The sequence below is a fragment of the Symphodus melops genome (assembly GCF_947650265.1).
Source record: "Symphodus melops genome assembly, chromosome: 2".
NCBI classification, from domain to species: domain Eukaryota; kingdom Metazoa; phylum Chordata; class Actinopteri; order Labriformes; family Labridae; genus Symphodus; species Symphodus melops.
This window is the reverse complement of record NC_136692.1, coordinates 7938389-7951822: the sequence shown is the minus strand read 5'-3', so window position 1 is coordinate 7951822 and position 13434 is coordinate 7938389. Positions and strand designations below refer to the sequence as shown.

Below are 13434 nucleotides of genomic sequence, written 5' to 3'. Positions count from 1 at the left end.
TGCTGCATTTCTGAATATGCTTTGCATTTTTCTTAATGCAAGTTATTTCAGCCATCGTAGAGTGTCTGCACCCATCAGCCACTGTAGAGCACAGCCATTGTTTGAGTGCAGTTTGGAAAACTTCACTGTTTCTATTATCAGCAAAATACATAGTGTGTTGAACCCACCTTTTGTGTTTTAGGCAAAATTGACTTATCACAATCTTCCTGTGTCCTTATATGTCAGCTGGGTGATTGAAGGAATAATTTATCAATACATGATAGGCCAATGATTGATCAAAACAAGTGATTACCACTTTCATGATTTTGAAAGGCTTTATTCACATCTAGTCCATCTTTCATTTAAAAGCAAATATTAATAGTGTTAAAGCAAAATGATCTTTTTCCCAAATAATGATTTGATTAGAAGATCTGAGAACTAAGAAGAACACAAAATACCATTTTAAGCAGTTGATGTTGTTGTTTACTGAAATGAAATCACCATCACCAATCCCACATATTCTGCACATGAACCAAAACTTAGCATAAATCATAGTCTAGGGATATGTGAGGTCACTCACATACTCAAATAGCCACACTATTTTCCACCACAGTTGGGTTCATGTATGTGTATGGGACATCCAGATTCTTGTTTCTGACTGTGATGACTTCACTTCGTTTTTCAAGGTCTTCTTGAAATGTCTTGATCAGCTTGCGGGGAATCTCCTCAAAGAATTGCTCCTCTGGATATTGGCCAAGAGGAACCTGATGATGCATATGATACATTACAAATGTTCCTATTTAATTTAAATAACACACTACATTATAGTGTACAGTGGCAAGAAGTTGTAAGCTTTTCTTTTTTTTCATTGAGCTTGACTTTATTTTACTTACAGTGGTTTCCTTAAATAATACTATGTTTAGCTTCCAGGGCATCCACTTAATTTTTCCTATACCTCTCAGGTAGAGATTTGATTTGTGTACTTACAAAGTCAGCGGACTGCATGCTGAGAAGATGCATGACAGCCATCCCCTGAACTGTCACATTAATATCAGGTAGCGTCTTCAGCATGGTGGCCTCGGTTGTTGTCCCCTTCATGGTTGGTGGAGGAAGTTGCAGGGAGATGGGAGTGTTGGGCATCCAGGCACCATAGTCAAACTGCAATGAAAACGTTTTCAAGGAAAGCAGTATGGACTTGCTAATCAAAAAAATGTCTAAGCCAGGAAGCAATATTTTGTATTTTTTAGTTCTAAGAGCAGCACCATGTCAGGCTTTCTGACAATGTGCCCTTGACCAAAGCAGTCAATGAAGATGTTTATTCCACACTAATCTCCTCCATAAAACAGCTCATGTAATGATTTCATGAGTTTCTCAAAATATTAGAGATACCCTTACTTGCAGATTCATTTAACTCTGATAGCACAAAAACAGTTTTAAAAACTTATTTTTAACCTGACTGTTTTTCTCCAACTGATCTTTCAGAATTAAATTCTATTATCTATTCATCTAAACTGTCAACGTTTCTTTTAGAACCCAATTCCAACCAACCAGCTCTAAATTAGATGTGATGAATACTAATTTTATCGTTATTTATTTAATGCACTTAAATAACAACATAGGTCAAATAAAAAAAAAATCTGACATTATGATTAGTCAATACAAAAACAAAGGATATCTTTTGAAGGAAACGTGCTGGAAAAGCCTGTTAAACCCAGAGGGGCTTGTCGAGTGGCTCTCCTAACGGCTAATATGTAACACAGAAACAAGTTGTTCAAGTAGATCAAGCAAATATAAGAATAGCTAACTAGAAAACACACTCAAACTGTAAAAGAAAGCAAAACAAGAAAGAGTAAACATTAATGAAGAGGAGAGGGAAAAAAATGAAAAAAAGAAGTATGTATAAATACAGTATTACTGATAAGCTATGTACAACAGTCATTTAAAGTACACTCAACAAAAATATAAACGCAACACTTTTGTTTTTGCTCCCATTTGTCATGAGATGGACTCAAAGATCTAAAATTCATTCCAGATACACAATATTACCATTTCTCTCAAACATTGTTCATAAATCTGTCTAAATGTGTGATAGTGAGCACTTTTGCTTTGCTGAGACAATCCATCCCACCTCACAGGTGTGCCACATCAAGATGCTCATCAGACACCATGATTAGTGCATAGGTGTACCTTAGACTGTCCACAATAAAAGGCCACCCTGAAATGTGCAGTTTTTGCTTTATTGAGGGTCTGGGGACTCAGAACCAGTCAGTATCTGGTGTGACCACCATTTGCCTCATGCAGTGCAACACATCTTCTTCGCATAGAGTTTATCAGATTGTCAATTGTGGCCTGTGGAATGTTGGTCCACTCCTCTTCAATGGCTGTGCGAAGTTGCTGGATATTAGTGGGAACTGGTACGCGCTGTCGTATACGCCGGTCAAGCACATCCCAAACATGCTCAATGGGTGACATGTCCGGTGAGTATGCTGGCCATGCAAGAACTGGGACATTTTCAGCTTCCAAGAATTGTGTACAGATCCTTGCAACATGGGGCCGTGCATTATCTTGCTGAAACATGAGGTGATGTTCATGGATGTATGGCACAACAATGGGCCTCAGGATCTCATCACGGTATCTCTGTGCATTCAAAATGCCATCAATAAAATGCACCTGTGTTCTTCGTCCATAACAGATGCCTGCCCATACCATAACCCCACCACCACCATGGGCCACTCGATCCACAACATTGACATCAGCAAAGCGCTCACCCACACGACGCCACACACGCTGTCTGCCATCTGCCCTGAACAATGTAAACCGAGATTCATCCGTGAAGAGAACACCTCTCCAACGTGCCAGACGCCATCGAATGTGAGCATTTGCCCACTCAAGTCTGTTACGGCGACGATCTGGAGTCAGGTTAAGACCCCGATGAGGACGACGAGCATGCAGTTGAGCTTCCCTGAGACGGTTTCTGACAGTTTGTGCAGAAATTCTTTGGTTATGCAAACCAATTGTTTCAGCAGCTGTCTGAGTAGCTGGTCTCAGACGATCTTGGAGGTGAACCTGCTGGATGTGGAGGTCCTGGGCTGGTGTGGTTACACGTGGTCTGCGGTTGTGAGGCCGGTTGGATGTACTGCCATATTCTCTGAAACGCCTTTGGAGACGGCTTATGGTGGAGAAATGAACATTCAATGCCCGAGCAACAGATCTGGTTGACATTCCTGCTGTCAGCATGCCAATTGCACGCTCCCTCAATGCTTGCGCCATCTGTGGCATTTTGCTGTGAGACAAAACTGCACATTTCAGAGTGGCCTTTTATTGTGGGCAGTATAAGGTACACCTGTGCACTAATCATGGTGTCTGATGAGCATCTTGATGTGGCACACCTGTGAGGTGGGATGGATTGTCTCAGCAAAGCAAAAGTGCTCACTATCACACATTTAGACAGATTTATGAACAATGTTTGAGAGAAATGGTAATATTGTGTATCTGGAATGAATTTTAGATCTTTGAGTCCATCTCATGACAAATGGGAGCAAAAACAAAAGTGTTGCGTTTATATTTTTGTTGAGTGTAATTAGACCTCTTCTTAAAGAGCCTACTCTTGATTCAAGGAAATGTAGTTCATTATAGACCTAGCTAACTAACTATACTTTTAAGAATAGGCTTAAAGTTATCCTTTTTGATAACACTTTTATTTAATTTTTAACTTTTAATTTTGGTGCACGTATGGACCAGCTCCCCACCTCTCTGCTTGTCCCTATTCCTTCTTCCTTCCTCTATGCTATCTTTCAAGCCCAGCACAGTTTTGGCAAATGGCTGTTCATCATCAGTCTAGTTTTGCCCATTGATCATGATGGATTAACTTTGGTTCTTTTACCTGCTCTTTTGTAAAGTGTCTTGAGATAACAACTGGCGCTATACAAACAAAGATAGATAGAAAGATAGATTGATTGATTTATAGTGGTCATTTTCTGTGTTCCAACATTTAGACGAAGTGTCTTCATGGGGTAAGAAATCACAACATGAATTGTTGGAGTGTAGTGACTAGTGAAGGATTGGTTTAAAACAATGCTCTTGGTGAAGATTGATTTCAATTTCCCTGATTCAAAGAAAAATAAAACTTCTTATCAAACCATTTCCAAACATGATACAGAATTAAACATTATTAAATCCATTCACCTGTCCAGAATTCACAGCTGAGTGCTGTAGTGAGCAGGTAAAGATCGCCATGGTGACAAATTTGACCAAATCAGTCACGGTGGTAAAGCCCTGGGGAATTCCTGTGAATCAGGGAGAATAAACTACATGATATAAAGATGTCAAATAACTCCATTAAAATAATGTGTTTTTTTTCGATAGATGTGAAAGCACACACCTGTGTTTGCGTTGGAAAGGAATCCATGTACAAAAATGTCTGAAATCCACTTCTGCAGTTCACAGTCTTTCTCAACGTCAGCATCGCTCTTGTAGTAGTAGCTGAGGATTCCATCCACAAACCTTAAAGAAACATGGGGAAGTTTTATCAAGAATATTCTGATGAAATTGTCCTGCATACACCTGCATTAGTGAGACAATACTTTGAAGGACCATTAAAAAATCATAGTAAATAAGTCACATACTCAGCCCCTTCATTGAGAAAACGACATAGGGGTTGCATATACGGTTAAGCTGTGGGGGCCAAAAGGCTCCATGTGGTACTTAGTATTAGCACTGTCACTATCTGGCTAGCTTGCATAAATCAGACTAGGTCTGTTGAAGGCAGCAATGCTCTTTAGGAAGGGTGGCAACTACATGCTTTAAGGTAGTTTGTGTCACTTTTCAATAGGGCGTAGGGACATAACAGGGATGAGAGGTCTTTTTACTGAGCACTTTCCTTTCAGGTATCTTGTGTTCATTTAAAACTGTTAATATCAGAAACAACTCTTGTTGTTGGTCTTTTAGCCTATATTATTTTGAACAGTGCCTCAGGGACACTTAGCCATCATTTGGGGCAACCAAACTAAAGTTCCAGGTTTTACCAGCCCAGTCTCACAGTTTTTATAATTGAAAATTGTAAAATAATGTATTTTTGTAACATTTACTACTGATGCTACATGTCAATATAACATCCTCACCATATATTCATAACTCTCCATCCTCAGCAACTTTAATAACAGCGAGCAGAGGGCTTAATGGAGACCTTTTAAAAGACATGTCCAACAAATTATCTTTAAAATGAGTTCCTCAGTGTAATTCATATAAAAATGTATATTAAGCTCTTGAATAATTTTGGTGTTAATTTTATTGTGTTTGTTTTATTAGGGTCAGATATTGGTGTATCCTTTTATACTATATCTCTATGTTTGCTCCTGCTGTACAACAACAATCTTTTAAAAAAAACGAAATTGTTGATTTGGCTTCAATAATAGTAATGAACAATATAAAGCATGAAAATCAAAATACTTGTAGATGATATCCCAAAGCTTCAGTCCATCGTCCCTGTAGTAATATCTGGGCATGGCGTTCATTCCACGCTCAGCGATGTCATCTGCTATGCAGAGGGAGCTGTAGGTCATTGACTCCATTGATCTCTTTAGGATTGTGAACATACCCTTTCCCCCACTGGCTGTGAACTAGAGACAAGTAAACAAAGTACTGTTTAAGACAGTTACTGTACATGTAATTGATATAATTAAAATAAACAATGTTTAGACTGTTTAGTGTGTTGGTCTTTTGCTACCTTTGTGAAAACACCATCCTCAGAAATGAGCTGATTTCGAGCCATGATGTTGATCTGCAGGGTGTAGCGAGTGTGAGGGATGAGCAGCTGAGGGAACAATTAAATTGTCTTACATGCAGTCAAATTATTACTTGGAAACAAGATCGGAAATTCTGAGGCTTCTAAGTTTTATAAATGTGGACTGCACACTTGAACAACATGGTCTAAAATGTCTCCACTGGGGATCAGTAAAGGATTATCTTTATGAACTTTGGAAGATTCAAACATCAGCAAGTTGGAAAAAAAGCCCACAGTAAGTTTAGTGTTCTGTCTTGCAGTCACCTTGTACAGAGGATGCACCATGGGCACATTGCGCAGCAGAGATACAGCAAAAACTTCAGCCAGCAGATGAGTGCGCAGCAGGTGAACATTGAGTTCATAGTAGTTGAAATCTGCACTTCTCACAAAAATCTTGGCCATCAACCAGTCGTATTTGGAATCAGTTGGATAAAAGATGGGATTGTCCTCTCCAGGAGTCTGCTTCAGCTGCAGGAGAAGAAAGTGAGATGTAGGTCATTCCAGTCTTTCAATCCATTAACACCACTTTAGACCGGATGAAACACATGCATATACGGCATATGGCTTTAAGAGAGGGTGCGATGCTGCCATGCTTCGACTTTTAGGAGCTGTTGCTACATTGTCGCATTTTTTTTTAATTCACTGGGGATTTAACAAAGGAAAGATTTTAGTGCAAAAGCAATGTGTTAAAGCCAATGGTTTACACTCTGGAATGATTTTAATTGTATGTCTCTGTCTGCCACAGAGGCTGAGAAAAAAAGATTTTAGTAGATTTTTGAATTCTGCTTAGTTCTTTCTGACATCCCTCTGGTTTTAGGAGGCTTTTTGCAAACATACGTAGGCTTTAGAGATGTTGTTTGAGGCACTCTTATAGCCTTCATGGGTTAAACATGATGAGCAACCATCTGAAGTCCATTTACTGTAAGTTTTAGCATCTTGACGTGGCATGCACAAGCTGCCACAGCACTAATGCATGAGAGAAAAAAGATTAATTTAAGAGAGTGAAGTATGGAGAATGTAGTATACCTTCTAAAAAGTGCAAGAAAGTAAAAACACTATGATTGAATTTCACACAACGAGAAGCAAAAGCACCAACCAACACAAACGTGTAAATATGTTCAGTGACTGAATTAGCGAAAGTGCCTTCTTCTGCAGCCAGAAAACATCTGTCATTACTTGAAGGGGCCTCATTTTTTATTATGCATTACTCAAACAGGTGGATTAATTTCAAAGTTCACTCCTGTGCAGCTCTCATGAAGAGTGAAAATAGCTTGGGACCAAAATCTTTTTTTATTTTTTTACCAGACTAAACATGTCTAAATTTGCATGGTCTGAATGGTTCGATATTTTAATATGAGATGTAAGAAGGATTGGCTCGGTTTTTAAGATAGACCCAAGAAATATCAGCAGCTATCTGCGTCTGACCATTACATTGATCATTTACAATTGCCCTACTAAGCAGGCCTGTTCAGTCACTGTTATGCTGTCCCACTTAAAAACTGAAGTGAATCCTCCAAAAAACATCAAAACAGACACTCTCACCTGAATAGCGATTGGCATCAGCTTGTCATCAGGTGTTTTGTGGAGCAGGACGAGGGGAGCCATCAAGTACTGCTTCTTCCCATTGATGGTGTTTGTCTCCACTCCATCCAACAGCTTGTAGTCACACAGGTATATGTTTCCATTCTGTTTGAAATTTTAGTGAGGACGAACATTTCTTTTACTCATATATTGTGAATAGCACAAATATTAATTGGCAATGTAAGTGTGACTTACAGCTGCATAATTATCATGTCATCAGAAAAATCTTTCTAACACTAAGACCCTTAAGAGTCAACACAATCACCTTCATTTCCTGTTTCAGGCTTTTCTGACCATAGAGGGAGACCATTCTGTCAGAGACAGGAAAGTTCTTCGGTACGACTGAACAGCGTCGGATCAGCATGGGGTTGACAGCATTTAGAAACTGGTAGGCGAAAACTTCATCCTCCTTCCAATATTTCTGGACATACGCTGGAAAAGAAAGTGCGTTATATGAGCCAGTTTGAGACTTTAAAAAAAAATCAAAATAGGTCTGCTGATGACATAAAAAGTAGCAATCCATGTGTTTCATAGAATTCAGATTCACAAACATAATGGTCATTTATCCTTGTATAGCGCTTTTAAAGTGCAGGTCACATCTACTCATTGACACATTGATGGCAGATGCTGTAGTGTAAAGTTTCAGTCACTATTACCTAATCCCATTTATACACTATCACATGCCGCCAACAAACAACCTGAGGTTAAGTGTCTTGCCCAAGGACACATCCGAGAAATGTTACAAATAGAGGACAATGAGTCAGAAGGTAGTAAGTGTTATTGCAGAAGTCATACTTAGATCATTTCTAAAACAAATTACTGTTCAATCAATTGGAATCTGTTAATGCCTATTGTTGGTTGAAGGCCTAAAGCAGGGACAAACTGATTAAGGGGGCTATTCCAAGTGGGTATTTTCCTATTCGTTAAATAAAATCAATTACTTCAGCCTTCCTACACATTATAGCTCAGGGATGGGGGAAGTAGGGGTTCTGAGCATGCTGTAATATCCTCTATAGTCAGGCACACTTCAGCTATGACACACCGCCCAGCCCCTCTACTCACTTGTTGTCTCGAATTAAGTTGTCCTTTAAATAAAACTCTCCATAAGGTTTGTTTTCTAAACAATATATCACTGTTTTCCAAATGTATTTATTTACCAAAATGAGGGAGAAAAGATCTTGTAATGTGGCAATGCCAGCTTGGTCCGCTCCTGCCGTGACCAGTGTTACTGCGTAAGAGGGAGAGGCGAGCGAGAGTAGGGGACAGTACAGTTACAGAAGTACCTGATATTTCTTTTTGTGTTGTGTTTTTGCTGGGGAACACATTGTAGATATCATCCATGTTAGTCCACCTCTCTGTTCTCTCAGCCAGGCCATTCAGTTTCAGCACAATCAACCTAGAAAATATATGCAAAAGACGTATCTTTAATAGTCTTGTTAAATTGGTAGGGAGTTAAGTGCATAGTTTTATTCATTAATAGATTGCTGATAGAATTGATAGACTTCACCCTTGAGCTGCAGTGAACTGAAACTCTGTACTCTTGGTGAAGGAGAAATGGACCTCCAGAGGCAGAGACTCAGTGTTTGCTGCTTTCATGCAATGGGGGAGTCCCTTTGCATACACATGCCATCTGGGGAAAACAAAGAAGATCAGATTTAGATTTCTTCAATCATTGTCAATCAGTGTTTTAATGAAAATAGATTCAGACAGAACTTGACAGGTCTTACAATTCGACAAGGTTGTCAATGTTTGGTTATGAACATAGGTATCCATTCAAAGGTTTAACTACTTTACATTCACGTTTGTTTTGAGGATATTAAATTTAAACCCTCTCAGTTCTCACTGATAGTCTTTCTCTCGTTTCTTCAGCTCCTTTTCTCGACTGTACTTGCCAAGAGGATGGATGTCTTCATAGACCAAGAGAGCTTTGAGAAATAAAACACAACAAGCTTTTTAAAATAGTCAGCAAGATTGCATGTAATTCACACTTAACAATCTTTTATTTAAATGTTGTCTGTGGCAAGTGAACAGTACAAACCTTTTCCCTCTTTGTAAAAGTGCACCTCTCTGTCAGTGATCCAGCGGTAGATGGGAAAGTTGAAAGTTTCTCCTTCAGGGGTTTTCACTTCTACCTTGGCAGGAAACCAGGTGTCTTCAGGGGTTAAAAAGAATGGGCGCTTGTCCAACTCTATCAGGAGCAACTTTCCAATGGACTTAGTGCAGGACAGGGTAAAAGTCGACACCTTGAGTATTGACAAAGAAACAGAGCTGCAACATCCCTGTAACTGGCATAAAAACATCGAAAACATTGGACAACTTGGACAACTCCAAAGTTTGCACAAAAGATCAGTTTTTCATGTGACTCAATTTTAGGATGTACTTTTGCTTTGGGCCACATTGCATGAAGAATTACATAACTAAAAAGTCAGCTTGAGTGAGAATTTACAACAACATCACTATAGTTGTGTGGAAGTTTCCTCACAAAGGCAATGTTGCAGAAGCGTGTAACATAAATATGAATATTATACACTTACTGCTCCATTGCTGAAGGCTACAGGCCCTCTGAAGTCAATGAGCCAAGTGTGATGGCTCTCTCCATCTGTCCCAACCAGCTTAATGTAGACATTGTTTAAAGTATAGGCGTTGAAGAAATTGCCAGTGTAGACAGTCACTTCATAATTCACCTTTTTCTCCCCCAATGGATGAACGATCTCTGAGGAGGAAGAATTATTTTTTTCATTACCTCATTATATTACATCATGCCAACGGAAATCATGGGTTGGTCAAGTCTTAAGTAACAGTCACCTCAGGTGTTGAAATGTTAGATCTGTATGAACACGAAATAGAAAACAAAAAACTATTGTGAAATAATGGAAATAAATGTCTCAATGCAGCATTTTTAATTCATCAAACAATCAATCAATTTATATATATATATTTTCATTCTCCTATATCAACTATGTTACTTAAAAAATATCATACATTTTTAATACTTGAAATAATTAAGACCCTACCATTTAAATATTGTGTATATCAGTGGCTATAAGCAATGACAACACCTGCAGTCAAACTATTCGTTCAAGTCTAACATTTAAATGCAGCATGTCACAGCGAGTGGCACTTTATACAAAATACACAAAAGAGAGGGCCTGATTCACTGAAGTATTGCGTGACTTTTGCACCCACTAAAACTTTTCAAATGGCTTCCAAATTCAGATGTGCCCTGAACTGCACTGCAGGGAAAACAGCCTCTCTGTGTGCTAGTTTTGTTTTCTAGTTAAATGAGCCATGACAAACTCATTAAGAGAAGAAGTTGCCCCTTAATCAGACTCATTGCAAAAAAGCCTCTGATTCACAACCGGAAAGAAAAGCAATTCTACCTATATATGACTTAAAAAGAAATAATGCGTTATTAAAGTCTGTAAATTATTTATTATTTTTACATTACGTTTAAAAAATATCACCAAGGGTTAAATGAGCCCGGGGCCCTTCACTCCTCACTCATCATCTATGGACAAAATATTTCGTCAGCACGAGAGTGCAGCTGTGAGATGAAGATAGCTTCTCTCTTTATATAGATTGAAAACAAGAGCAATGCCACCCTAAGGTGAATTCATGCTACTGCTCCTGCTGGTCTTCTTGCACACTTTCACTTCACAACCTCACCTACTGCTATTGAAGATTAAACATCCTCTGAAAGTTGTTTCTCCCTCAATGGAAAAACTACAAGGGCTAAGTCTATTTTTTTCCCGATGAGCTTCCTGTAGTGTTGAAGTAACAGTGAGCATCAAGTTGAAGTAGGTCGTCTAAATTAAATTATACAGAAAGTCTTTGTAAGTAACTGGACATACTGCATATGTAATGTAAGTTTTGTAAAAACAGACTTGGGAAGAACATTTGTTGTATTTGTTTCATAATCCAAGTTAAAAAATATATAAAAAAGGCTTCCAATCTTTTACAACATTTCATCAGAAAAATGTGGGCAATGCATTTTATGGTCAGATTAAGCGTTCAAAGGTGTACCCATTTAAACAGGAGAAGGCAAACAGCTATATTTCATAATTATACAATAAAGTGTAAAGCACTAAGAATAAAATATGTATTTAAACAAAAAGGACAACAAAAAAAAAGCTTACTTCGTCTGTAGTTCAACACAAGTCCCCAAATCCACAAAATGGAGAGACACACCACTGCTAGCCACATGCTGAAAAACATAGATGAGCCAGGAACACAGATAGGTATGATCTGACACAGAACGGAAGAAACACTTAGGCAAGGCTAAGGCTGTCATTCGACCTGGGCCCTCGTCCCCTGCCATGGCGGGCGTCCAAGGTAGCCCTGACGTCTCCAGAGTCCCAGCTCAATTCCTGTATCGTGGCAGGGGGGAGCTGTTGAACTGTCCCGCTTGCACTGGAATGTGGGCACAGCGACAAGCTTCTTGGGCCGCTTTTAAAATAACCTTAGCACCTGGCCCCACCAGGACTGAGGAGGCCGCTTTAGATCCTTGGGCTGCAAGGCAGACCATGACCACCAAAAGTTGGCGCCTCACCCAGTGAGACGCTATACATGTCCCGGCCTTTCATCAACTGTGCCGTGACAGATGAAACAAGCTGTAGTTTGGATACAATGCGCATATCATATCCGATGATACAGCGCCAATATGGACCCTGTATTAGCCAGCTGCACCTGAACTGTGTACCTCAACTAGAGAGGCAGTCTGCCCTCGTTGGTTGGGCAGCTCTATTTCCATGGCACAGAGCCTGAAGGGACTGCTGGTGGAGTCAGGAAGCTGACAAGCCTGACTGTTGAAGACAGGAACGCTCTGAAGTTTAATACGCAGCTCTGGACTAAGGTGTAGGTTACAAGGTGTAACCATACCATAGCTGTAACCATAGCTGAACCAATGGTGGCAGTGCCAGACAGCCCACCTTTTTCTCGACCCTGCACAGCAGACAATCGGCTACTCTGGGATGAGAAATACAATAGTTCAACCCAGCCCTCAACGACTCCTCCACGTCTCGGAGCAGAGGCACCAGAGATAGCACCGGCTATGTTTTTGTACCCTCATAAACTGTGTGACAGCGCAGGGGCCCGGCCTAATGCCTGGGCCGCCCCATCCGCTCTCTAAATAGGCAGAGCTCACTACCCTGGTCAACCTCTCAGGTGCCGGAGCAGCCTCCTCTTGACATGGAGGAAGGTCGTCGACATAGTGCCTAGTACATCAGCCTCAACCTCTTCGTCACCCCATGAGGGGGGGAAAGGAAGGGGGTTCCCGGAGACACAGCCAGCCTCTGCCCCTCTGAGGCTCTTAGGCTGCCGAACCCGGTGGGCGGAGCCACCTGCCTAATCCTCCAAATTGCCTGTAGAGGGCCTACAAAGACCGTACTGCTTTTCCCTTCACTCTTTGTTCGTTTAAAATATGAAATTCATGCACAAGGGAGTGTTCAGTCTCCCAATGTGAAGGGGTTAACTCCCAGACACAATAAACCTATCGTGTCCTCCCTCAAAGGGAATCCGCACCCCACAACCCTCGCAGTTGTGGCCGCGGCTCGCCCTCCAAATCTCGCGAGAGGTCGACACTGCGATTTGAGGACGAGGAAGTGCTAACCGGCTAGGGCTGTCATGTTGTATGACACCACCTCCTCCCCGCGCTTGGACCGAGAGGCCATTCCTATGGTGCGTGAGCCCCTCATCAGGGGCTCACAGCTGACTGGCCCACCGTCTCTCCCGTGGCAGGGATAGCCGGATAGGCTCCGTACCTATGGCGCGTCAGTCCTTTGACAGAACAATACGCCAGGCACGGACTGTGAGAAAACGCTGATAACAGCATCTACAAAAAATATGTGGAGTAAACAGCAACCCCGAGAGCGAACTCTCTCTTACACTTGGTAAGTGGCAAAGACTGTCTCCTCCTGACACATACAGTTTCTGTTCTTTGTAATTCACACAGACGCCAACCTGCTCTCGTGGAATCAAAATGATCAGTGACAGTGTGGTGCACAGGTGCTCTTATACTGTCATTAGCCACCTCACAGGTGGAGTGTCTTAAAGCTTAATTGTCTACAGCGTCACCTGACCCTGTGAGTCAGCCC

At 40.7% G+C, this 13434-nt stretch overlaps 1 protein-coding gene across 1 annotated transcript; it reads right to left on the bottom strand.

Moving 5' to 3' along the window:
- Positions 1–295: 295 nt before the first annotated feature.
- Positions 296–11609, bottom strand: LOC306820409 (polyunsaturated fatty acid lipoxygenase ALOX15B-like). The gene is made up of 15 exons (XM_079338238.1): positions 11479–11609; positions 9877–10055; positions 9381–9585; positions 9186–9267; positions 8850–8972; positions 8626–8738; positions 7608–7774; positions 7304–7447; positions 6026–6229; positions 5705–5791; positions 5428–5597; positions 4361–4482; positions 4165–4265; positions 967–1137; positions 296–743 (listed from the first exon to the last, which is right to left on the bottom strand). The coding sequence occupies exons 1-15, from the start codon at positions 11555–11557 to the stop codon at positions 564–566; spliced, it is 2127 nt and encodes a 708-aa protein (XP_079194364.1). The 5' UTR covers positions 11558–11609; the 3' UTR covers positions 296–563.
- Positions 11610–13434: the final 1825 nt, after the last annotated feature.

Coding starts and splice junctions, on each gene's coding strand:
- LOC306820409 (XM_079338238.1), bottom strand. CDS start 11,557: ATGTTTTTCAGCATGTGGCTAGCAGTGGTGTGTCTCTCCATTTTGTGG. Junction 5,598..5,704: donor AGGATGGTGTTTTCACAAAG/GTAGCAAAAGAC, acceptor ACTTGTCTCTAG/TTCACAGCCAGTGGGGGAAA. Junction 744..966: donor GCATGCAGTCCGCTGACTTT/GTAAGTACACAA, acceptor ATGCATCATCAG/GTTCCTCTTGGCCAATATCC.